Source organism: Macaca nemestrina, chromosome X, assembly GCF_043159975.1.
Source record: "Macaca nemestrina isolate mMacNem1 chromosome X, mMacNem.hap1, whole genome shotgun sequence".
In the NCBI taxonomy this organism is placed as follows: domain Eukaryota; kingdom Metazoa; phylum Chordata; class Mammalia; order Primates; family Cercopithecidae; genus Macaca; species Macaca nemestrina.
The window spans coordinates 149069635-149094411 of record NC_092145.1 but is presented as its reverse complement, the minus strand read 5'-3'; the positions used below and the strand labels follow the sequence as shown (position 1 = coordinate 149094411).

The following is a 24777-nucleotide window of genomic DNA, read 5'->3' as shown; positions in this document are numbered from 1 at the left end:
AGGTCAATAATTTTTAATTTGATAATTGAGCTAATATTTTCATGATCCATTAGTCATAGACTCATATGGTAATTTCCTCATGAGATTCTGTATTAAAAAACAATGTCAGCCAGGTAAGGTGGCAAGTGCCTGTAGTCCCTGCTACTCAGGAGGCTGAAGTGGGAGGATGGCTTGAGGCCAGGAGTTCGAGGCTGTAGTGCACTATGATTGTGTCTGTGAATAGCCACCGCACTCCAGCCTAGGCAACATAGCAACACTTGTCTCCAAAAGAGCAAACAAACAAAAACTGTCCCCCCAAACAAAACAAAAAACAATGTCAATATGATATCTTACGAACATTAGTTATAGATTTGAGTAAAAAGGAAGCTGTATCTAGCCATGGTTCCCGGCAGAACTGAAAGCTAATAAAAAATACTCAATGTAGCCTGATTCTTTGTACCACTCTTTCTTCAAAAACTTTAAAAAAAAATTAATTACAAGGATGACAAAGCCACTTTTCAAATATGATAAAAACAGAGAATACTGTTTTTAAGAGTCACTCACTGAAATGTGAACACTTAAATGACCAAGAAACTAATAATTTCCAGAATATGTTTCAATAGCAAAATTTGAAATTTATGTGTATTTTGTTCCCTGTCATGGTTCACCAACAGTTCATAATGTACAATTAATAGTAGTTTTATTGTTCATAATACATCGTCGTTTTTATATGAAATTAGTCAAGGACAGTTGTTTTACTCAGAAACATCATGTGAGTCTTAAGTAAAGCAAATTTCAGGTGAATAAGACATTCGATCTTCCTTTTAAAATTCTTCTGCCAAATTTCAAATAGGCTTTCATGCTTTAGAGGTCTTGGCATTTGAAAGTTGTCATGTAGTTAACATTTTTTAAACTCGACTTCATATTTTGAACCTTTTTGAAAATGATTTTGTGTAAATTTCCCTGGAATTTCAGCTGTAAGGGTACTCTTCTAATCTGGCTTTTGTAGGTGATATGGTTCAATCTCATGAAGACTAAAATGATTATATGACTGCAAGTTCAGTACCCTTTTTAATGCAAATAATATTCTCTGTGTTTGTGTTAATTTGATATGTCACAGGTGCAGAAAGCATTGATTACGTAGCTGTACAAAGACAGAGATATTTGAAACCTCCTTAGAGTTTTACAAGAGTTTTAAAAGCTTGTAAAACTTGGGATGTTAACAAATGGAGAAAGTGGGACATGAATATTAGATAGAACCAGATTGGAAAACACCTTGCCATTCTGACGTTTATTCATGCGCTACCTTGGGCAAGCCCCTTAACATTTCTGAGCCTTAGTTTTCTTGTTTTTAAGTGCAGATAATAATTATCTAGTTCAGAGGATTGTTTATGGGCTAAAAAATATGACAAGTGGAAAAGCTGGCATGTAGCCACTCAATAAATAGCTGCAGTTATTATTTGGTTCTGTTAAATGGAATAAACCTCAACTTTGAATATTTAATCTTGAATAAGAAGCTTGAGGACCTAAAGTTATTTTTAAAGCTTATCACCTGGGCCAAATCTTATGCCCAAGGTGGCTTTACTCAAACTTGCCAATAGATGTAAATAATCATTCTCTCCATCTTCAAAAGTATCCACTGACCCTAAGTACAGTGTCACAAAAGTGCAAACTGACCACATTCTACAGTTCTGAATTCATCAGAACCCAATTATATCCTGAATGTTACCCATTAAGGTTGTTGATCATACAACAGGAAAGTCTGACAAGTACCTTCCTCAGTTTACACCTGAAACAGAATACTGGGCTTCATCTGTACAGTAAGAATTTCAATTTTTGAATTCACAGATGCTGGAATTCCACTCTGATATTTCAATTCAATGAGTCTAAGCTGCAGCTGTAAAAAGCTCCTCAGATCACACAAATTCTGTTTTTTAATGTGTTTGTCTGTTACCATACTGTTCACAGTTTTTCTATGTTAGTAAATATCTTTCTACAACATAACTTTAAATGGCTTCATAATATAGGCATGCTGCTGGACTTTGTTTCAAACTTGTGATTACCTTCCAGTGCAAGATAGACATCATGTATGTTAATACTCTTGCTATTTATAAAGTGACAGTGACTTGAGTCTTGAATCTTACAGCCCAAGCCCAGTCACAACATTTTGCGGAGAGGAGTGATTACCAGCATCACTGGCTTTGGTGTCAGCCTGAATTCATGCCCCATCTTTGGACAAGTCAGTTAGCAATGCAGGTCCCTGTTTCTACCTCTGTTAAGTGAGGATGATCATAATACCATCTCCTAAGGTTTCGAGAATGACTGAATCTGAATATGTCAAACGCTTAGCACAATGCCTACCACATAGCAAACACTCAATAAACCTTAATGATTGAGGAAAAACTAGGCAACCTCTGACATCCGGGAGCTGGCCAGGCATGCACAGCTGGGCCTGGCTATTCTACTGATCATAAACAATGTCATAGAATATCAGGTGAAACCACTTAGGGACCATGATGGAGCATGACAAGAACAAGACCACTCTAATCATGCCTGAACACAGGCAAAACACAACTACTGTCCAAACCACAAAATCCAAAACAGTCCCTGGCTAATATGAGTGACAGCCACTTCTTTACCAATCACAGCTTCAGTTGCAATCTGCTCTTTCCTCCTCCTAAGTAAGATGTAATCAAATATCGAATCCTAAAATCCCCTCTTCATGACACTAACAAACGCAGAGGAAAACCTTACTTCCTTAACTCCTTCCAAGGAGAACGGCTTCAAGCCACCAAATCACCTAACACAAGCTCAAGTCTTCCATTAAGCCTTTTCTAACTCCCTCACTGAGGCTCCCCACAACTTCCCATGGCGCGCCTTCTCCCTGGCTGAAATAAACAATACACAACTTGTTCAACTCAAGTTCAACAAGTGTGTTCCTAGTGGTCTTCGGTAGGAGGGCACTGACGGCAGTATTCTGGAACACTTTCTTCATAATATAACCACAATCTAGGTAGCTTGATTTTTCCCTTGGAATTACATCCCTATAACTTCTGAAGAATTAGGGGTGGAAGCCAAGAAGCAATGAAAGTCAACTCCACTTGACCTGAGAAGCACCAACAGAGATTAAGGATTAAGAAGCATTGCAAGTTTTGTAAAAGGATCACTATAACTTTTATCAGAATATTCGTTAACCACAAGATACATTTTTAGGATGTAGGTCTGCATATTACCTAAGACCAAAAGAAGAAAAAAAAAAATCTAATTGTAAGGTCATCCAGTTCTAAGGTCAAAGTTGTAAGGTCATAGATTGTTCTTAACTCTATAAATGGGTTGTTCCAGAAATTCATTTAAAGTTTGTTTCTAAGCTAAAACAGACATTCTAGTTGAAACCATATCATAAATGGTAACTAGGTTTACCCTTCGTTCCCAAAGCCTACTGAATACTGAATACCTGTGAAACGATATTTCAAATGCAACATCAATTACGTCTACATGTCCATGGCAAAATGCATTCTCACCATCAGAAGTCTATCTCATCAGTGTCACCAAAATTAGCAAAAAACATCATGCCAGATGCCAATAACCTAACTCTACAACTGCAGGAGGGGCGTGACCGGGATGCTTTTGCTGCATGGAGGTTTATTATGTTACAGAGCAAGAAGTTTGGCGTTAGGCAGCAGGATTAGTTAATTCAGTGCGTCAGGGGCTCAACAGCTCCCCAGTGACCGAGGTGAGGGAGTGCTAGCCTTGGGCTCTCATTCTCAGAGCCTCGGTGATGATGGCCAGCTCCGTGGTGCCAAGGTGGCTACAGCACTGACATCTTCCCTAACCCCGCATTCTGACGCAGACGATAAAACGCAGTGAGGAAAAGGAGACTTTATGCCAAATGTATTTCTTTTGGAGGGAGGCAGGTGGAAAATATTTTCCAGAAGTACTCACAGTTCCCCATTTTAACTCGCTATGAGAATTTCTCATTGGCCAGGAGTGTATCACATGACCATACTTAAACCAATCACTGTAAGAGGAAGGGGATTGCCGGATTGGTTCAGATCAGTAGTTCTCAGCCCCGCCTGCACAGTGGAATCACCTGGGAACTTTGGAAACAAAATTCCAACTCCTGGCAACAGTATTTTTAAAAGTTTTCAAAGTTCCCCAGCTGTTCCAGATGTATACCCAGAAGTGAGTCCTACTGTATTAGCCCGATCAAGTTTCACTCCAGCCTGAGCCCTGGTGGAAGGTCTGCTCTGACAATGTGGGATGGCAAACACCTGAACAAAATTGGGCCGCTGCCAGCGGTGGGGGGTCGGGGGGTGGGACGCAACTAACTGGATCCGGCACTGCACTCACCTTGCTAAGAGAAGGAATTCCTGTAGGTCAGTGACCCCTAGGTGACCTATAATGAGAAATCAAAAAGATTTGTTATAAGATTTAATGGTTATCTTAATTCCAATAAAAACAAGACCACTCTAATCATGCCCGAATACAGACAAAACTACTGTCCAAACCTCAAAAACTGGAAAATGAGGAAAACACCTAAGCTGCAATTCAAGACTGCTTTCCTCTCTGAGGCTTTTCCAGACACTCTCCCTCCTCCTAGAGAGAAGTAAGCTCTTGTGTCTCCTCTATTCCACACCAGCTTTATTAGGGTATGCACATAAGGCCTGAACTTGATTGCTTGCTGCTCTGCCCTCCTGAAATATGCCCTCTGGGAGGATGGGGGTAATGTATGTATTCTACTTTGTGTGTCTAGCAACCAGCACACAGGAGGTCCAATAAATATTTGTTGAATGAATGAATGAATGAATGAATGGGGGACACGGAGAAACAGATAAGAAATGCCTGATGTTAAGAGCAAATATTTACCCAGCACTTATATGTCAAGCACTACGCAAAGCCATGTACACTGAATTGACTCATTGACTCCTAAAAAAACCCTACGATGTAGAAGCTACTATTTCCTTCATTTTAAACATGAACAAAGTGCATTACAAAGAGACTAACCACTTGTCCATGGTCACAAGCTAGAAAGTGACAAGCATGGGACTGGGTCCTGGAGAGTGGTTTGCAGAGCCGGCCACGTTCTTAACCTTTACACCCGAGAGGAAAAATGATGCTCCTGCATTAAGGATGTAGCCCTCTCTAATGGATCCTAATCTGGAGGAGGGCTGTAAGGGGTGCTGCCATTGGCAGGCTTTGTAACTTTTAGGTTCCTGAAGGCTTTTGCATTCTTGGACTTTTTAGAGGGACAGGGAAAGAGGAATTCCTCAATGACATAAGAAAGGGTGGAAATGGGGAGAAACAAAGGAAAGCATCTAAAATCCTAATCCTGAAAGGGTAAAGCCTGGAGCAGAACTCTCCAATCATGGGCAGGAAAAATAAAAAGGTGAATACTTCAGTTATGGTTTACACAGAACGTGCAATTACATGTGCTTCCAAGCTGCCCCTGCCATTTGTGGGGACCACCACCATCTACTGTTCTCATCTCTGATAAACCACAACCTGGAGAGGAATCATGGTTCCAGTTCTAGTTTCTGCACTGTATTACCCCAAAGGCCATTTGACCATCTTCCCCCAACCTTTAACTCCTCTGTATTGCCCTTATTCTGGCGGATGCAGCTATTACTCACCCAATTCCTTGGGCCAGAAAACCTGGAAGTCTCCCAAGATTCCTCCTTCCCTCTCCTTCCAATTGGCCTTCCTTCCTCTCCAACTGGCCACCGAGTTTTGTGGGTTCTATTTCCTAAATGAATCTGTTCATTCATTTCATATTGATTATGGGCCACGAATACGCCATGACTTGGATAAGACCCCTATCCCCAGCTTCAAAGAGCTTACCGTCTTAATAAGGGCATTTTGCAAATGAACAACCCATTCTACAGTACAGTGGTACACGCAAGAAAGGGGTAAGCAGAGTCCTGGGAGGGAACACCTCAGGGCTTTATGATTCATCTTGGGAAGCCTGAGGGCTTTTCTGCTGGCAATACCCATGCTGAAATGTGAAGGATGTATACCAGGAACCTGGTGAAGGAAGTGTGCGGAAGGGAAGCAAATCCAACTTTCTGGAGGCTAGAACAGAGTAGTGGAAGTTCACAAGGTCCGCAGAGATTAGCCTGGAAGCTGGTCTCCAGCCCGGTCCTAATCCAGTACCACTGCCCAAAGCTTTCCAAAACTCAAAAGAAAAAACCCAGCACCGTCCTTTTTGTCCCTGGAAGTTTGTCCTTCAAGTCTCCCATCACTTGTCATTCGTTCATCAAATATTTACTTAACACCCACTCTGTACAGGTACCATATTGATAGCGGCCTCAAGGGCGCCTTCCATTTAGGGAATTTTTAGTCTATTGGAGCAGATAGACCGTGGGGGGCATTCCGGGGATGCTGGGGGCTGTGAGGTCACGCTAGAAGCTGACACTGAAGATGTCAACTACCCTTTAAGGACCCCTCTGCCTCACTGCCCACTGCTCACCCCGTCACTGGGGGCTCCAAGCCTGCCACCGGCTTGTCCTCTGAAGGGATAAGCAAGTGTTCTATTCACTGCCCGGAGTGCCCTTCTGCCCTCGCCCCAGGCCACTGCCCGCCTGGGGCCAGCTCCAGTGCTGCGTTCTCCTAGCGTGGCCACACTCATCGGCGCGCGGCTCTGCCAAGGGGGCTGACGCGGCGCGCACGGCCAGGGAGCTCTTGGGGGCAGACGCCTTCCAGCCTCCCGGCCGCCGGGTGCCTACTCCAGATCGGCTCTCTTCCTAGGCGCCTCCCACGCCCGGGCCGGAGAGCGGGCGCTCGGGGTGACGGACGACCCTGCGCGCACGTGGGCGCAGCCTGGAGGCCGCGGGGACCCTCTCCCATGGGGGCGACGGGAGACGTCCCGCCGGTAGACCTTGGCCAGGGGGTCGCGCTCGCCGCCCGCACCCCTCCCGAAGCCCCGGCGGGGACGTGCGGGGGCGCGCCCGGGCGGGAGCGCGCGCGCCAGGCGCCTCCGAGGTCCCCGCAGCGGCTCGGGGCGGGCGGAGGAGGGGCCGAGGGCGGGGCGGCCGCAGCCTCCGCCATTCCCGGCCCCCCCCTGCCGCGGCGCACCGCCTCCCCGCCCCCGCCCGCCCTCCCCCACAGCGCGCGCTCCGCCCGCCCCGGAGCCTCGCCCTCCGCCACGATGAGCAAATGAGCGCGAGCGAGGGCATGAAATTTAAATTCCACTCAGGGGAGAAAGTGCTGTGCTTCGAGCCTGACCCCACCAAGGCGCGAGTGCTGTACGATGCCAAGGTGCCGCCGCGGAGGGACAGGGAGGAGGCGCGGGCTGGGGGACCCGGGACCGAAGGCGGGGGCGGGGGCGGGGGCGGACGGCCTCGCGGAGCTGAGGGACCGGCCGGGCTCCTCGGCCTGCGAGGAGCGGTGCAGCCGGCAGGGGGCGCTCACAGGGCGCTGCGCCTGGGTGTCGGGGCGGGGTCTGGGATGCTTCCACTTCCTTCCGTCAGGCCGGGAGGCGCACGCGCGGTTGGGAGCCTCGCCCGTGCTTTGTCGCGTTACCGGGGCTACCGTTTGCGCCCCGGACTGCAACGGTGGCCGCTGAGGGAGGAGGGCTCTCGAATACGGTTTCTGTCTTCGCGTTAAATCTCTCCTCCTCTGCGGCCCAGTGCCGGGTGGGCTCCTGTGGGACGGCCCTGGCCGTCCGATCCAGGTTCTAATTCATAGTTCCACGGCGCTGGCCGCTGACTTGCGACGTTGTGTCCCTGGGACCCTAGTCCAGTTTAGGCCCCATCCTTCCTGTAGGCCGTGAACCCTACCCTGAGGGCAAGGTTGGCCCAGTGTTTTCGTACCGCAGGGCCTTGCAGCATTTACGTTTTCAAACTCTGAAGGATTTACGTGGGTCTGACCATAGTTGATGGGAATCGCGCCCTGGGCGGGTCCACCTAAGTCTCCGAGAGCTGAGCCACATCTTGCAGCTCCTCAGAATTGGGTGGCGGGCAGGAGTTGGCAGCAGGTCTCCCAGTTCCCCAAGGAAAGCACCCAGGTGCTTTCATTTAAGAGACTTGGCTTCCTAGGGCCTCCTGGGCGAAGCCTTAGGCGGCAGAGACAAGGGCAGTCCCACGTGTGTCTTTGGCGATGTCTGGACAGCTCTGTCAATTAGAGATGCTAAAGGACATCCCTAAAGGGATGAGCATATTCTGCCTTCAGTTCCCTCCCCTGCTGCTCCTGTCTTCTAACCTCGTCTGCTGTCCCTCTTTCTCCTTGACCCCGAGCCTCCTCACGGGGCGACACGCCCCATCATTAGTCTTAGTTGTTCCCTCTAGGGACACAACAGGGAGGGATTCCAGAGTCTCCAGCCAGCCGTCCTGGCACTGGATATAGGGGAGCCCAGGAAACTACAACTCCCAGAGGTCTCAGGGCTGCAACTTTCATCTAGCCTGGACTCTTTCCTTAGTGACAAATCGGCCGGCCAATGGCTTCAGAAGCCTCACACTGTCTCACGCTCAGAGACCAATCACGGGGTGGTTGGACGGATGTTTCCTATTTTGAAGGCGTCCACTCGGGGGAAAAATGATAATTGAAAGGAAAAATATTTCAACCCAGCTCTCGGTCTAAAAGAGGAGAGAATGCTTTCTTTTCTTTAAAAAGGGGTCTATGAATTAGTTTTCCTGATGTAACTTCTAATTTTCTGTATGTCCTATCATTTGTGGGCAATATTTCTTGGTTTCAGATTGTTGATGTTATTGTTGGGAAAGACGAAAAAGGCAGAAAGATCCCAGAATATCTGATCCATTTTAATGGTTGGAACAGAAGGTGAGTGAACTTGTTAAACCAGACTGAAAATTGATTGTCTTTGCAGCACAGGAACATTGCAGACTTCTTTTTAAGTTTTAGAAACACTTGTAGAGAACTTTGTTTCATTTCCTGTTTTTACTTTGTAACACTGCAAACTTATTTACGTTTTAGAAACACTTGTAGAGAAGTTTGATTCATTTCCTGTTTTTACTTTGTTACCAGAACTTGCCTATTCTGAGGAATAGTTACTTTTAAGTCGATTGTATTTGAATTCTGTCTGGGTGATTCTGGAAACCCCAGTTGTTTCTCTGTCTGAATGAGTTACTTTTTCAGTTTATTTGTCTCCTCTTTGTGATTTTAAAATATTTAAATCGTTTTCTAAAATGTAATTCTGGGGCATTTCTATTGCTTTGAGGTACTTTTAGCCTTTGTTTTATATCAAACTAAAGTACTGAATTTTCCTTTTTTGTTCAATTAGCTGGGATAGATGGGCAGCCGAAGATCATGTGCTTCGTGATACCGATGAAAATCGTAGATTACAGCGTAAATTGGCAAGAAAAGCTGTAGCTCGCCTGTAAGAATACACAAATCAAGATATAAATGTTATCCATTGTGTTTTCTCTTAGTGTTTTAGACTTTTATGATAGTAATAAAATGACAAATATTTATTAAGTAATTTTACATATTTAAAGTGTGTAAGAGGAAGAGTGTTCCTATGGTATTCTAAATAACCTTAGTGTTTTCAGATTGGTTATTGTATAATCTTCTGAAATGGAAATTACCATTTATGTTCTGAAGTTTAATGATTTTTCAAATGTATTTCATTGTTTATTATATCTTGTTTTGATCTCAGGACTCAAGAGTTCAATGTCAAAATTTATTTCAGTTGTTTGCTACTCTTTTTCAGGAGGAGCACAGGAAGAAAGAAGAAGCGCTGCAGGTTGCCTGGTGTTGACTCTGTCTTAAAAGGCCTCCCCACTGAAGAAAAAGATGAAAATGATGAAAACTGTGAGTAGCTTCACTTCATTTTCTTTGGCTGAAAGAACTTCCACCTAGACTGAGAGAAGGATTCATTGAAATTCCAGACAGGGAAACACTTCAAGCTCATTATGTATAATATTTGCTCCATTTATTTTTGACAATTAAAGTAGCAGTCAATATAAGTCGATAAGTCAGTAATAGCACCTTAGCAGAGTCATGCTTGTGACTGCTGCCCTCTCAGCCAGCATCTTTGTACAAACCCCTCATGGGTGTGTTCTCATGGGATCTGTTCTCTTTTTGGCACCTCCCAGACCTTAGTCTCATTTATGAATGCAACAGGAAACTGTAGGATCCTAACTGACAAAACACTTTCCGATCATTAGCTTGTGTGATTTTTGCATCTGTTGAAATTGGTTGTCAAAATAAATTTCTATTGTGAAAGATACAGCATTTGTGTTTGGCATTTAAAAATACATGGAATTGCAGTTTGTTATTTCCAATAGCACCCGCACTACAGGTGAAGATCTGTAGACATAAGGGTTGGTGAAGTATATAATGCAAGTTCACCAGATGCTTTTGTTTCACGTAGCATTAAGCAGTTCCTCTGACTGTAGTGAAGACAAGGATGAAGAAATAAGTGAAGAAAGTGATATTGAAGAAAAGACTGAGGTGGTATAAAGTTTTTATTGTAAAAACTTTCTCTTTGTTGTATATTTTAGTGGTAAAAGTTCACAGTGAAATACTCCAGTTGTGAATTGTTTTCTAAAGATACATCTTTTAAACCAATAATGTAAATTTTTATCTGACATTTAAAGAAAAACAACCCTTATAGTCACCGTATGAGTCTCTCAGTGGCTCTTTATGCCCCTAAAATGTTTCCACAAATTATAGTTATCTTTCTTTCCAGTCAAATAATTTGTTTTATAATGATAAATTTCTTTTAATGGAGTCTACAGACTGTGATGTCTTCTGCCTGCCTCCAAAGTTAGTATAAATCCGACTGGTAAACTTAAATGGGAAAGAAATGAAATACATATTTGCATTGTGTTTAGTGCCGCCAAACAAGTTAACTTTTGGCCGTTAACATACTTTTAATTAGAACACCTGGCATACTATGATTGTTGAGGATTAGCTGGGTTTGTTTCATAGCAGGCCTTCCTTGGATATTGACTCTCCTACTGTTTTAAATAGTTAAAAATGGAATTTTGATATTGCAGAAAGAAGAACCAGAGCTTCAAACAAAAAGGGAAATGGAAGAAAGAACAATAACTATAGAAATCCCTGAAGTTCTGAAGAAGCAGCTGGAGGATGATTGTTACTACATTAACAGGAGGAAACGGGTATGTAGGGAGAATGCATAAAACATTGATTTGTTTGGCATTTTCATTTTGCCATATTTTGCAGTCATAGACGTAAGCAATAACGAATTTTGGAGGAATGAAATTTATATTTTTCAGCTTTGTCTGAGTCAGGTTTTAAAGTTCTCTGCCAGTGGTGCTGTGCAGCTGATTAAATTATAACTCACACAGCCCTGGCTGCCCATTAGGGTTGTGTTGGGAGCTTTCCAGAATCCTGCTGCTTGTGCTTCAGCCCAGAAGTTAAGGATTAATTGATCTGTGGTGGAGCCCAACTGCAGGTATACTTGAAGGAATCCCCCAGGTTGTTCTAACAGATCACTAAGCTTAAGAATCACTGCTTACATCTATTCAAAAAAGTAATATTGTAATCAACATAAGGTTATGATCAGTAGAGGAAAAAAGATCAAAGAGATTGCAAATATATTTAAGAAGTTCTATTCAAACAGAATTGGCTTTGCTTTATTTTTGAGTTAAAAAATGGTACAGACATGACCAGTGTTTCTTGGAATATGTGGTTTGTTACATTAGGATGCATACATCAGATGTCTATGTTTTGGTTAACAGTTAGTGAAACTTCCATGCCAGACCAACATCATAACGATTTTGGAATCCTATGTGAAGCATTTTGCTATCAATGCAGCCTTTTCAGCCAATGAGAGACCTCGTCACCATCACGTTATGCCACATGCCAACATGAACGTGCATTATATCCCAGCAGAAAAGAAGTGAGTACTGGCATGTTTGGTATTTTGTGGTTCTCTCTGTATTAGGTGGCTTCCATTTAGAATAGGTGACACTTGTCTCTACTCAGTTATTTTGAATTCATTTAATGTTTAATAATTGATAATTCATTGAATCATCTAATATTAAAACCTTGTCACTTTTGTGAAATCTTCAGTACTTCAATAACTATTTACACATCTGACATGGATGCATTGAAAGTGCACTGCCTCAGCACAGAGACAGTTTTTTCGGTGATACTGTTTAGGGCAAGAACTTTCCTTGAGAAGCACCAGAATGGGCAGTAAGGATTTCTCAAAGCTTGTTTACAAACAGATTTTCATTCCAGTCAGAGAAAGCTTCCTTGTATCCTGCCTAGCATGCATGACCCAGCTGGACAAGAGGCAGTGTTGGACAAGGTGGAGTGTTGGAGTTAAAGCAAGGGTTAGGGGTTCACTAGGGTCAAGCTGTTTCATTTTGCAGTGATAGGGGTGTGTCCACCTGTCCACTTTTGCAGCACAGGCTGCTGGACACCTCTGTAGCCTTGAACGTATTTATTTGTGTTTAGTGGGGTAAGGTAAAGTGACTGCTGTACTTTCTGCACTTATGTTTTCCTATGTAATCTTGACAGCTACAAATCCATTTCATTTTGTGTGTACGTAGGTGTAATATATAATGATTAGATTTCAAACTGCCCTATTAAAAATCGGCAACTTCATTGTGAAATTTTGGAAAGTACCTCTTACTTAATTGTGTCTGTAATCTCTTCTTTTTAATCCTGCCAGTGTTGACCTTTGTAAGGAGATGGTGGATGGATTAAGAATAACCTTTGATTACACTCTCCCGTTGGTTTTACTCTATCCATATGAGCAAGCTCAGTATAAAAAGGTGACTTCGTCTAAGTTTTTTCTTCCCATTAAGGAAAGTGCCACAAGCACTAACAGGTAAGTTATATAGCCTGCACTTTCACCCTCACATGTCAGCAGTACAATAATAAGATCCTTATTTTGAAGAGTTCAATCTGATAGTGTGGACCAACATGTTTGGAGGAGGGAAGGAAATGAAAATGTGTGTCCTGGAGGTTTTCTTTTTTCGTGGGTAAGCTAAGTCATCATTTCACTTTCATATGGCTCTGGCAGATTTTACCAAGTGAAGACCCCAGCATAAAGAACTTAGGTGGGATGATGAGCAGCTACCCCATTTTTGGGGAAGATGGTAGGGGGTGGGGTGAAGAGAGCACAGGCTGAGGAGAGTGGAAGGGGCAAGTTTGAATTGAGCCCCCTCACTGGCTGTTTGTGTTAGTGGCAGAGGTTCCTTAGGAGCCTCCTTCTTTTGCAGGTGTGGGATGGACTGAAGGCAAGCCTAGCTAGTAATATTAAATGGGAATGTTCACACAGGGCCTGCAAACTTTGGCCTTCAATAAAAGTTACTTCTCTTCTTGCTCTGCGATATCACCACTTTTCCTCCCTCAGTTACCAAGCATGCTCTGTTCTTTTTTGAGGGGGCAGGGAGGGGGATCCTGCAACCTAAAGTCTTTCCCTTAATCTCTGTAAGGTATTGTGCTCGCTCCCTCTTGCCTCTCTTCCTGAGAGAGTGGTCTGTTCTCATGATTTCCATTCATCTGTCTCCTCTGTTAACCACTTATCGTCTGCCTTCATCTACTGCTGTGCTGCAAAACTGCCTGCAGGTGAACTGATAACCTCCCACTTGCAGCGTGCTGCCCTTTGCCTTGGCCACCTTGCCCTGCCCTCCCTTTCTCCCTCTGCTTCATGGCTATTGGCTCCCCAGCTTCTCTTTCCGCCTGGCCACCATCTCCTCTCAGCCATCCTTCCTTTGGTAGCGTCTCTCTCCTTTCCCTTTCCCCATGTCAGTTTCACTCCAGGTGAGAGGCCTGCAGGACTCACTGGGGGTGCCTTGCAGAGTTATGGAGAGGGTCCAAGTGACTTATGTACATATTTACAACCCTCCTGGAGTAGAGAGAGCATTTCGTGTCTTCAGAAGCACTCCATGTTCTGGAAAGGCCCTTTGAGCCAGCTGTGTGTGACATTCTCCATCTTCCCTAGGAGCCAGGAGGAACTCTCTCCCAGCCCGCCTTTGTTGAATCCATCCACGCCACAGTCCACAGAGAGTCAGCCGACCACTGGTGAACCAGCCACCCCTAAAAGGCGCAAAGCTGAGCCAGAAGCATTGCAGTCTCTGAGGCGGTCCACGCGCCACAGTGCCAACAGTGACAGGCTTTCCGAGAGCAGCGCTTCACCTCAGCCCAAGCGCCGGCAGCAGGACACGTCCGCCAGCATGCCCAAGCTCTTCCTGCACCTGGAAAAGAGTAGGTTCATTCTCGGGTGCTCCAGGCCGGGGAGAGCCAACGTGTACCTTGTGCCTAGTCAGTGCCAGGCATGGTGCTGAGGTTACGTGTTTATGTACAGTGCGTGTGATTCCCATGTCCAAAGTGCTGTTAATGCTGCCTGCTTCCTGGAGCTGTAGACAGTTGAAGCACCTGGCGCAGATTGCAGTGCAGCTGTGGTGGAGGCAGGACTGGGCTGTTTCCTCAGCCTTTTTTTGCCATCACTCTACCGATTGTGAGCAAATTGAGTTATCAGAATTCTATATATTGTGTAGCTAGGCCTAACGAAGCATTCAAAATGAGCAATTCTAATGGGTTGTTTAGCTTTTTGTTTTCTTTGTACTCTATCTCTGTAGTCTCTCCATTCTAAAGTTAATTTGGAAAGGTCTGTCCTAAAATATCAAAGTAAGAATGCTCAGATTTCCATAATCTCTTCTTACCTCCTCTCAGCCCAACTCAAACTCCATCAGATCTGCTCACCTTGATTTTCAGCTGGAATGTTTCAATGGGCAAAATAAATTAGACAAGAGTTAACTTTCTTTTTTTCCAAAATACACACAGGTTGATTTGCTGTAGTATAAAACTTAGAAGTAAGCCACTGCTAATTAATCATTTTAAACTGTCAAAAACTGCGAAAACAGGTGTCATGAATCAGATACAATTACTGTGGAAACTAACATTAGCTATCATACACTAACCAGGCATTTTTTTCCCAAATTAATTAAAATCTGGTTGTTTAGCCTGTGCTAATGAAGCGCTCTTACTAGGAGTATTCACTTTACATTGAAGATCTCTTTCACAAATCAAATACAGGGTGCTCTGTGCTTATATGCTTCCACCCTTGACTGCCAACAACGTGTGAAATGGAAAGTTGATGGCAGCAGGGCCGACGATGCCACCTGGTGCCTAGCGGGCTCAGTGAGTTAGGAAGTCAGCAGTAGGGGAGGCAGCTTGCATGCCTGTCCACCGGTACACTGTGTGGAGGTGGAAACAGAGCTACATCAGCAGGTGCCAAGCACCCAACTGCAGAGATGGAAGCCTAGTTGCCTTCCTTTCACAGAGCTCAGCTGCAGGCTGTGAAATCTAAGACACCCCTCATAAATATCAAAAACACCTCCAAAGCTAAGGTCAGTGTAAAACTATTTGGAGTCGAATCCCCATGCCCCAGTAGGCATATCTTGTGTATGACCTGTGCCCTGTTCTTCCCTCAGCCCCTCCTGCTGTGCTGACTCCTTCAGGGGTCCTTCTAAGCATCATCCTGTTGGAACTCCCAGAACTGTCATCACAGTGCCATTCTGTGTTCAGGTGCCCGTTTCCTTGTGTACATCCTGTCCCTGCCATATCATAAGGTCCTGAGAGAAGGGACTGACTTGTTGATTGTGTCAGCCCATCACAGCTCAGTTTTGGGGCATAGTTCCAGGTGCGTGAAAGTATTTGCTGATTCTTTGAAGATTGAGAAAGCTCAGAAAGGCAGAGTTGAAGAAGACATACCTTTAAGAGAAGCCCTTTGAATAATCAAGTGCTAAAACAAAGTTAGGTGCTTTTTAAAAACAGCTTGAAACATACCTTAAAATTCACACATTTAAAGTTTTTAGTGTCTCCAGACACAGTGGCTCATGCCTGTGAGACTGGGGCAGGAGGATCACTTGAGGCCAGGAGTTCAAGATCAGCCTGGGCAATATAGTGAAACCCCATCTCTTAAAGAAAAAAATAGCCAGGTGTGATGATGTGCACCTATAGTCCCAGCTACTTGGGAGGCTGCAGCTGTGGCTATGGCTGAGGCTGAAACTGGAGGATCGCTTGAGGCCCAGAGTCCAAGACTACAGTGAGCTCTTATTGGGCCACTGCAGTCGAGCCTGGGCGACACAAAGAGACCACACTGTCTGATAGATAACTAACAAAATAATTTCAGTTGGGCAAAACTAAAGAGTTGGGCAACCATCACTGAAATCAGTTTCAGACATTTTCACCACTCCAAAAAAGAAACCCCACATCGACTAGCAGTTACTCATTTGCCTCTCCCTATGTCCCCTGACAATCATTAATCTATTTGTCTCTATAGATTTGCCAGTTTGGGGCATTTCATATAAATGGAATCATCTGTATGTAAGTGGGTAATAAGGATTGGTTGATTGAAGATTGAAAAGGGTCAGCTGGGAAAATTTTTAAAAAGACAGTGTTTTTAAAAGTGCTACAAAATAAAGTGCTATCTTTTTCTGTTTCTCTTTGTATTTTTTATTTTTTTATTTGTATTTATTGATGTGAAATTCACATATAAAATTAACCATTATAAAGTGAATAATTCAGTGGCACTTAACAGCTTTATTGACACATCCACATATACAGTTCAATCCAATAGTTTTTAGTGTATTCACAGAGTTGTGTGATCATCTGCACAGTCAATTCCAGAACATTTTTAGCACCCCCAAAAAGAAACCCCATACCCAGTAGCAATCACTCCTCACTTCGCCTTCTGCAAGCTCCTGGCAACCACTAAGCTGCTTTCGGTCTCTCTGGATTTGCCTACCCTGGGTATTTCATATAAATGGAAACATAGTATGTGGCCCTTTGTGATTGGCTCCATTCACTAAGTCTAGTCTTTTAAGGTTCATCCACATTGTAGCATGTGTCAGTGCTTTATTCCTTATTTTTTTAACCAAACAAAATTCAGGTGCTGTTATAAAAGGAAAGTCTTATTGTTAAAGGTTGGTACTTTCTGAGAACCAAGTTTAGATTTATGTTCTGCAGTTTTTAACAGTCTTGAGGCAGTCTTTAATTCAGTTGCTGTGTGAATAATTTCATGTTTTTCTTTGGAAGAAACACCTGTGCATAGCAGATCATCGTCACCTATTCCTCTGACTCCTAGCAAGGAAGGGAGTGCTGTGTTTGCTGGCTTTGAAGGGAGAAGAACTAATGAAATAAATGAGGTAAAGAATGTTTGATGTTTGTTCCCAATGGTTCCTTCATTTGTGATTACTTTGATTCTACAGGTGGAAGTCAAGGTTCTTGAAGCATCATGTTGCTATTACTGTAAACATTAACAAAATTGTACGTAAGATTATGCTTAACACTGTGGGTTTTGGTTTCTAAAGCGAGAAAATTGTTAGGATTTCAGCCCTACACTGACAATTATCTTTTAAATAAGTGCAATTATTGAAATGCCAGTATTTTTACTTTATAGAACAGATGTCAATACACCTTTTCCACAGAGGGCCAGAGGGTAAATACTTTAGGCTATTTGTGGGCCATATGGTGTCTGTCAAGGTTACTTAACTCCAAAAGTAGCCACAGATAGTATGTAAATAAAATGAGTGTGCTATATTCCAATAAAACTTGATTTATGGACACTGAAATTTGACTAGCATTTAATTTTCATGTGTTTGAAAATTTTGTTTGTTTTTCAATCATTTAAAAATATAACATCCACTCTTAGCTTGTGGGCAATATAGAAACAGGCAGTAGTTGGGCGGGCTGTGACCAGCAGGCTGTAGTTTTCTGACTCCAACTTTAAATACTTGATTCCCCTCCATCATTAACAGTAATACCAATAGCCGTCCCTTCAGGGATGTGCTCTAGGCCACCACTGTGCCAGACACTTGAACCCAATTACTTTGAATTCTCGAGATCAGTCTTGCCACCAGATTTCCACTTGATAGATGGGAAAACTTTTCATTTTAAAACTATTTTTAAGGCCCATTAGGTGATCTGTAGGTGGTGAGTTTGTCAGGGATTCTAAAGACGTCTCAGTCTATCAGCAAATTCTGTGAAAGTCTCCTAGGAGGTGAGATTTCTTTTTTTTTTTTTTTTAAGTGAGTAGGAGTTGCACAGGGGAAAATGGCTTTGCTAGGCAAAGAACATTTTTTTTGACACAGGGTCTCACTCTCATGCTGTCACCCAGGCTGCAGTGCAGTGGCAGGATGTTAGCTCACTGTAGCCTCCACCTCCTGGGCTCAAGCGATCCTCCTGCCTCAGCCTCCCGAGTAGCTGGAACTACAGGCTCAAGACACTATGGCCTGGCTAATTTTTGCATTTTTTGTACAGACTAGGTTTTGCCATGTTGCCCAGGCTGGTCACCAACTCCTGAGCTCAAGTGATCCTCCCACCTCTGCCTCCCAGAGTGCTGGGATTACAGGCATGAGCCACTGTGCCCAACCTAGGCAAACAGCACTTGATGATGGGAAGAGAGGTCACAAAACTTTCTTCCAGATGATAACTATCTTCAGTAGTGTGTACCCTAAGGTCTCTCCAGAGACTGCTCAACTCTGCTGTTCCAGCAGCAAAGCCATAAACAAAGGGACGTGGCTCTGCCTTAAACAAAGGGGTATGGCTCTGTGTGCTGCCCCCTCAATTCATTCATGGACACTGAGAATTTAATGTCATATGATTTTCACATATCACAAAATATTATTATGATTTTTTTTCCCCAACCATTTTGAACATACAAGCATTGGGCTGGACTTGCCCAGGGGCTACAGTTGGCTGACCCCATAGAGAATCTAGAAAGCCTAATTTGTGTTATGATGATTGTTGAGGGTAGGTTAGGAAATCCCTAGTTCAAGCAGTCTCTGACACGCCCATTTTTCAGATAAGAATGCACTGCGAATTTTATTATTGAAGGGAAATCGTGAATTTAAGGGGCATCTGAGTTGTCAAGTGCCGTTCCCACACTGGTCTGCAGTGTGAATGCGCCATCTAGTGGTTATAGGTACAGCTGCAACTTACAGTTTAAAAGTGCTTTCTGGGAAATGGTTGGGGTTCAGGCGACTCTCACAAGGACTCATGAGACCTTCGTGGATTCCCACCTTCTTACGTACCTCTACCACTGTATTTTTTGACCAGGGCTCTTTCTCTCAGTACTAGTCACTGCTCCACAGTACTAGGGGCTGGTCTGGGCCAGCGCATGCCAGTAAAGACCCATCGATGGTTCCCATACATACCCCATTGGGAATTCCCCCGACTAGAAACCTACTGTTTTCCCCCTGGAAAATGTGTCTTCATAAATAGAAGGTTATAAACTGCCTTGAAACACAGAATTGAATGAGTGAGGTAGAGCCAGATGACCTGCTTTTGTACATGCCAAGTGCTGTTCATGCCTCTGAGATTGCAAAGTCCTGTATGTTTCCTTTGAGTCACTTTCAGAACAGTTCCAAAGCTTCAGCTGTGTGCACTGGGCAGGTGCTGGAGATGTTGTAAAGTTGCTGGAACGATCCCTTCCCTCAGTGCTCCACAGTGCAGAAGTGGGCGCTGCTGGTGGAGACCTAGGCGAGAATCTAGGCCTGGCTAGGCAGGGGCCGAAGTGAAGCTAGGCCTTTGTCCTGGATCCTTCAGGGCCACCTTGGTGCTTATTAGCTTCTGGCAGTTTCATGTTGTTAAACTGACTATATCAGCATTTCTGAGTTTGTGGGGGCACCTTTCTGCTTTGTCTGCTGGAGGGCTTTCTGCAGTCTGACTGTTTTCATATTGAATATGACGTCCCAAAAGCCAAAGTAGCAGCTGAGTAGAGTAGGCTCTGGTTCTATAATTTACTGAACTACTTTTACGGAAATTCATCAGAGATTTTTGAAATGCAACTCTCCCTTTAACAAAAGCCCCAAGTCCACCCACAGTTCAGAAATTCAGAATGAAGACAAATCAATTATCAGGTTTGAAGTCTATTTCAGTTGATTCAAGGATTAAAAAATTCAAATTCATTTCCATAAGGAATCTAACAGCCAGAAATTAAGGAATCTTGAAACAACAGTAATACTATTCAGAACATCTATGGATTACTTTTTAATGCTTCATTCTGTCTCTAGTGCAACAGGATTTTCTTTTTTCTGGGTGGGGGGAGGGAAGGAGGGGCAGAGTTTCACTTGTCACCCAGGCTGGAGTGCAGCGGCACAACCTTGGCTCACTGTAACCTCTGCCTCCCCAGTTCCAATGATTCTCCTGCTTCAGCCTCCCAAGTAGCTGGGATTACAGGTGTCCACCACCACACCTGGCTAATTTTTTGTATTTTTAGTAGAGATGGGGTTTCAATGTATTGGCTAGGCTGGTCTCAAACTCCTGACCTCAGGTGATCCACCCATCTTGGCCTCCCAAAGTGCTGGGATTACAGGTGTGAGCCATTGCACCTGGCCATGCAGCAGGATTTTCAATAAAGGGGCTAAAGAACCCAAACAGAGTTATTTATAGGGAATAACTGTTGCGAGTTAAGAAATTAAAGACTTTTAAAATCTATTTTAAGTGTTTTTGCCTTTCATCTTTGTTTTTTGTAAGCTTGTGTTTATTTTGATACAACGGCTTATTTTTTCCCCTCTACGTACAATTTACTATCATAATTGTTAGGTGGTTGGAAGTGTCTCCATTAAGAGTGACAAAAACAATTCAATTCGTGCTTTTTCCAGGTCCTTTCCTGGAAACTTGTGCCTGACAATTACCCGCCAGGTGACCAGCCGCCTCCACCCTCTTACATTTATGGGGCACAACATTTGTTGCGATTGTTTGGTAAGAATCCTGATTCCTGCTTTCTTTCCATTTTTCATTTTGCATTCTCTTGTTAGCTTTCTATACACCTTGTGGTTTGGGCTATAATTGTCTAAGAAATTTGGGGATCTAAGAAAAATCAAAGGTAACCTATCAAAAGGCACTGAATGAATCTTAAATTTCATAAAAATTATGTTTGTAATATTTGTACTGCTACACTGTCTTTGTTCAGTAAGAGTTTGGGGTTTTGTTTGATAATGTGGATGTTAATTTCAGTTCCAATAGAGATAAGGAGGGGCCCAGACCTTCCCTGAGTGAATCCTATGCATTGTCAGATTCTACTAATTGTGAATGGTTTTACCTTTATTTTTAATGCAGTGAAACTTCCGGAAATCCTTGGAAAGATGTCCTTTTCTGAGAAGAATCTGAAGGCTTTATTGAAGCACTTTGATCTCTTTTTGAGGTATTTTTATTACTTTGTCAAAACTTACATCTGTTGCCATATATGTGGCTTCTCTGAACTTCTCTTTAGCACATAGGGAAGTCAGCTCTGTGGTATTTTAAATAGTAGAAGTATTACCTAAGTATGGTTGGTTCTAACCGTAATGGGAATTAGGAGTGGGTTTTTTTGGTATTTCTTTTTTCTATAATTTCTCTGGTTTCTGAGTTAGGGGCATTCATTGTACAGAGGTGAAGCTTTTTGTCTCACTAGAAGAATTTAATTAAAAAACCTTATACATAGAAAATAAATCTTCTTTTTTTTTTTTTTTTTTTTTTTGAGACAGAGTCTGGCTCTGTCACCCAGGCTGGAGTGCAGTGGCGTGATCTCGGCTCACTGCAAGCTCCGCCTCCCGGGTTTACGCCATTCTCCTGCCTCAGCCTCCCGAGTAGCTGGGACTACAGGCGCCCGCCACCTCACCCGGCTAGTTTTTTATATTTTTTAGTAGAGACGGGGTTTCACCGTGTTAGCCAGGATGGTCTCAATCTCCTGACCTCGTGATCCGCCCGTCTCGGCCTCCCAAAGTGCTGGGATTACAGGCTTGAGCCACCGCGCCCGGCAATAAATTTTCTAAAGTAGAAGTGATTGAGATTGATGATAATTTAGTTTTACATTTTTTTATTCAACAGTACCTCAAGCATTGGACTTTCCTTTGTTGCATGTACATAAACTAACGTAAATAGTAGCATGTATAGGTTGGATTTTGGTGTTTAGAATTAAGAGAAAAGACCCCTCGTCTGTGTTGTCATGTATGAATTCAGACAAAGGTATTGTTTCCTGCAGCTGACAAAGCCAGTCATTTTTTTTATCTAATAGGATCATTTGACCTGAGGCTCTGCTGTGTCCTCTCCCTTCCAGATGATGCCTGTGGACCACTTCCTCTCCTTGGCCTTCAAGGCTAGTCATTCCCCTGCCTCACCCAGCTCATCCTGGCTACCTGACTTTGTTTCTTCCTTCTCTTTAAGGAGCATCTCTTCCTTGTATCCAGGCCCCAACCTGACTCATCGAAGTAGGATTTACCACAGAGTGGAGAGCATCCCAGCCAGGGAAATTGTCTTGTGGTTTTAAGAGATCCTTTCATGTAGGCATTTTGAATAAAATGTCCATGAGTGAAATTAGACTTTACAACATTCTCTTGGAAACAAGTTTCCAAAATACCCTCTTCCCTCCCAGCCTCTTCCTCAACAAAACCCACAACTCTGTTTGGCATAAAATTTTATAAACTGAAATCAAATAGTGCCAAGAAAATATGAAGAGTCAGCTGCAGGATAGCATAGGAAATCCTGCTTATTTTGATGCATACCTAATACAAAATAGAAATTAGAATTTTAGGAAGTAACTTAGGAGGATTTATTAATAAACCTAGTAAGAGGTTTTAAAAATGTATTCGAAGATAACAACCAGAATCAATGGACTCAATGATCATAAAAAGAGTACACTCATAGAAGAAAATGAGTTAGCTATCCAGTGAGTTTTGACTCAATTTATACTAAAGAAGGTTTGTACATTTTTAGGAATTTGGGCAGGTGGGAGTCACTGGGAAGCAAGCATAAGGCTAATGTGCTTATTAGTGAATAATGCACATGTGAGAATGTCTTAGCCCTCCATGGCAAAATCAGTTGAATTTTGAGTCAAGATATCATCTGTGTATTGCAGACTCTTGAATGACCAGCACATTTTTTAACATCCGTCTTCATACATATGAGTCTTTTCTATGTCTTGGTACTGTCAGCTAGAACTGTAACATCTTTTGGCATGGCAAATTAGGACACCAAATGCCCTTACTAGTTGTTCTGTTCAATTTTTTTATGACTTTGCTCATATAAATGATGTACATTTCTCAAGTGAGATTTATTGTTTATAATCGTTTTTTATTTTTTATTTTATTTGCTTCTTTTTTTTTTTTTTTTTTGAGACAGAGTCTCACTCTGTTGCCCAGGCTGGAGTGCAGTGGCACGATCGTGGCTCACTGCAAGCTCCGACTCCCAGATTCACGCGATTCTCCTGCGTCAGCCTCCCAAGTAGCTGGGACTATAGGCACCCGCCACCATGCCTGGCTAATTTTTTTGTGTTTTTAGTAAAGATGGAGTTTCACTGTGTTAGCTAGCATGTTCTCGATCTCCTGACCTTGTGACTGCCTGCCTCGGCCTCCCAAAGTGCTGGGATTACAGGTGTGAGCCACCGTGCCCAGCCTATAATCTGTTGTTTTTAATAGTTTGTTTGAACAACAGAAAAATGTAGAAACATTCACGGGCTTCCCCCCGCCACAGAAGTGTTTATATAACCAGACTGCCACCTAGTGGAGTGTAGGTTCTGTTTCCATTTGTACACTTGATGATGGTGAAGGCATTCAGATAAGTAGTAATTCACATAGAAGCTGGATAAGTGCAGTGAAAATAATCAATATAGAGAGATCAAAATTATAGTCATTTTTTTTCTTCCTAATACCAAAAAAACAGTTGAAATGTTAGTAGGTTGAAAGTCAATATTTTGCTTGATGATATTTAGTCCTTAGTTAGTATGGTGCTCATTGGGGCTATTTTTTCTTTTCAGGTTTTTAGCAGAATACCATGATGACTTCTTCCCAGAGTCGGCTTACGTCGCTGCCTGTGAGGCACATTACAGCACCAAGAACCCCCGGGCAATTTATTAAAATGTTGATGGTTCTGTAAGAGCAACTGCTCTGTCTAGTTTGGCGCTCTGGATTCCAGGTGAACAACTTAACAAGGTGGTGGGTCTTTACCCACAGCACAGACACAGTGCCCACCTTGGGGCTCTGTTGTTTGAGTTGCCCACATACTGCAGTTATTCTGTTAGGAATGATTCCCTGGGTGCCTGAAAGTGCTCTGACACGACACTTGTTACTGTGCAGGCCATCTGTGGTGGCAAGGCAAAAGCAACTATGTTCACAGTGAAAGGTTCGTGGAATAGGTTAGGCCATTTCAGTAGACATTGCAGTTAGTTAGCAAGAACCACGTTGTCTCTTTATGTTTTATTTTTTATTTTTTGCAAATTGGTTTTATTTTTTTGATGAAGCTGAGCAACTCTGTCCAACAAGGTTTAGTTTGTACTTGGAAACCACAAAGTAGTCTCAAAGTATTTTAGAGGGAATCAATATTGATGGCAAAAGAAAATTTGCAGCTATACATTTGCTTCTAACGGTTCCCTCTCTGTGAAACATTATTTTTGGTGATCTAAAGAAAGCATTGCCTTTCTTGTTTGAGATTTTAGGGCTATACTTTGTTGTGTAATGTTATGGTTCCCTTTCTGTAAAATGTTCTTTTTGGTGATCTAAATAAAGCCTGTCTTGTTTGAAAGAACCAGGAGAGAGAGTTTTCACTCTGGCCTTGTCCTCTTTAATGCAGGATAACAGTGGGGTAACCTTTTGACTCATAACTTTAGGTTTCATTTTGTTTTTCCTTTGTGCCTTTTTTGTTAAATCCCTCTTTGGTTTTGCCTCACTTGGCAGCAGGACCAGACAGTGGTTCCTAGAAGTTTCTGCAGTTCTGTGCTGTCTTGTTGCTGCATTGTGGGCTCATCTGGGGCCAACCCCAGTTTATCCTCCTCCTCCCTCATTACCAACTGACAGTCTCTGCAGTCACTCCTCTAATCCTTATTTTAGTCTCACATGCCTCCCCCATCTTCAGATGTTTTAGAAAGTTCTAACTTCGTAGAAA

General features: G+C 43.1%; 1 protein-coding gene across 2 annotated transcripts; it reads left to right on the top strand.

The window, feature by feature from the left end:
• The first annotated feature begins 7080 nt into the window (after positions 1-7080).
• LOC105478120 (MSL complex subunit 3) lies at positions 7081-24420 on the top strand. Of its 2 annotated transcripts, none has more exons than XM_011735127.2 (13): positions 7081-7233; positions 8669-8751; positions 9212-9307; positions 9641-9741; positions 10304-10383; positions 10932-11054; positions 11637-11797; positions 12578-12736; positions 13856-14118; positions 16954-17063; positions 20523-20622; positions 20980-21064; positions 23654-24420. In XM_011735127.2, the coding sequence occupies exons 1-13, from the start codon at positions 7132-7134 to the stop codon at positions 23751-23753; spliced, it is 1563 nt and encodes a 520-aa protein (XP_011733429.1). In that variant the 5' UTR covers positions 7081-7131; the 3' UTR covers positions 23754-24420. The 2 variants fall into 2 exon arrangements, with proteins under 2 accessions (XP_011733429.1, XP_024647407.1); XM_024791639.2 differs by lacking the exon at positions 7081-7233 and adding an exon at positions 7515-7648.
• Positions 24421-24777: the final 357 nt, after the last annotated feature.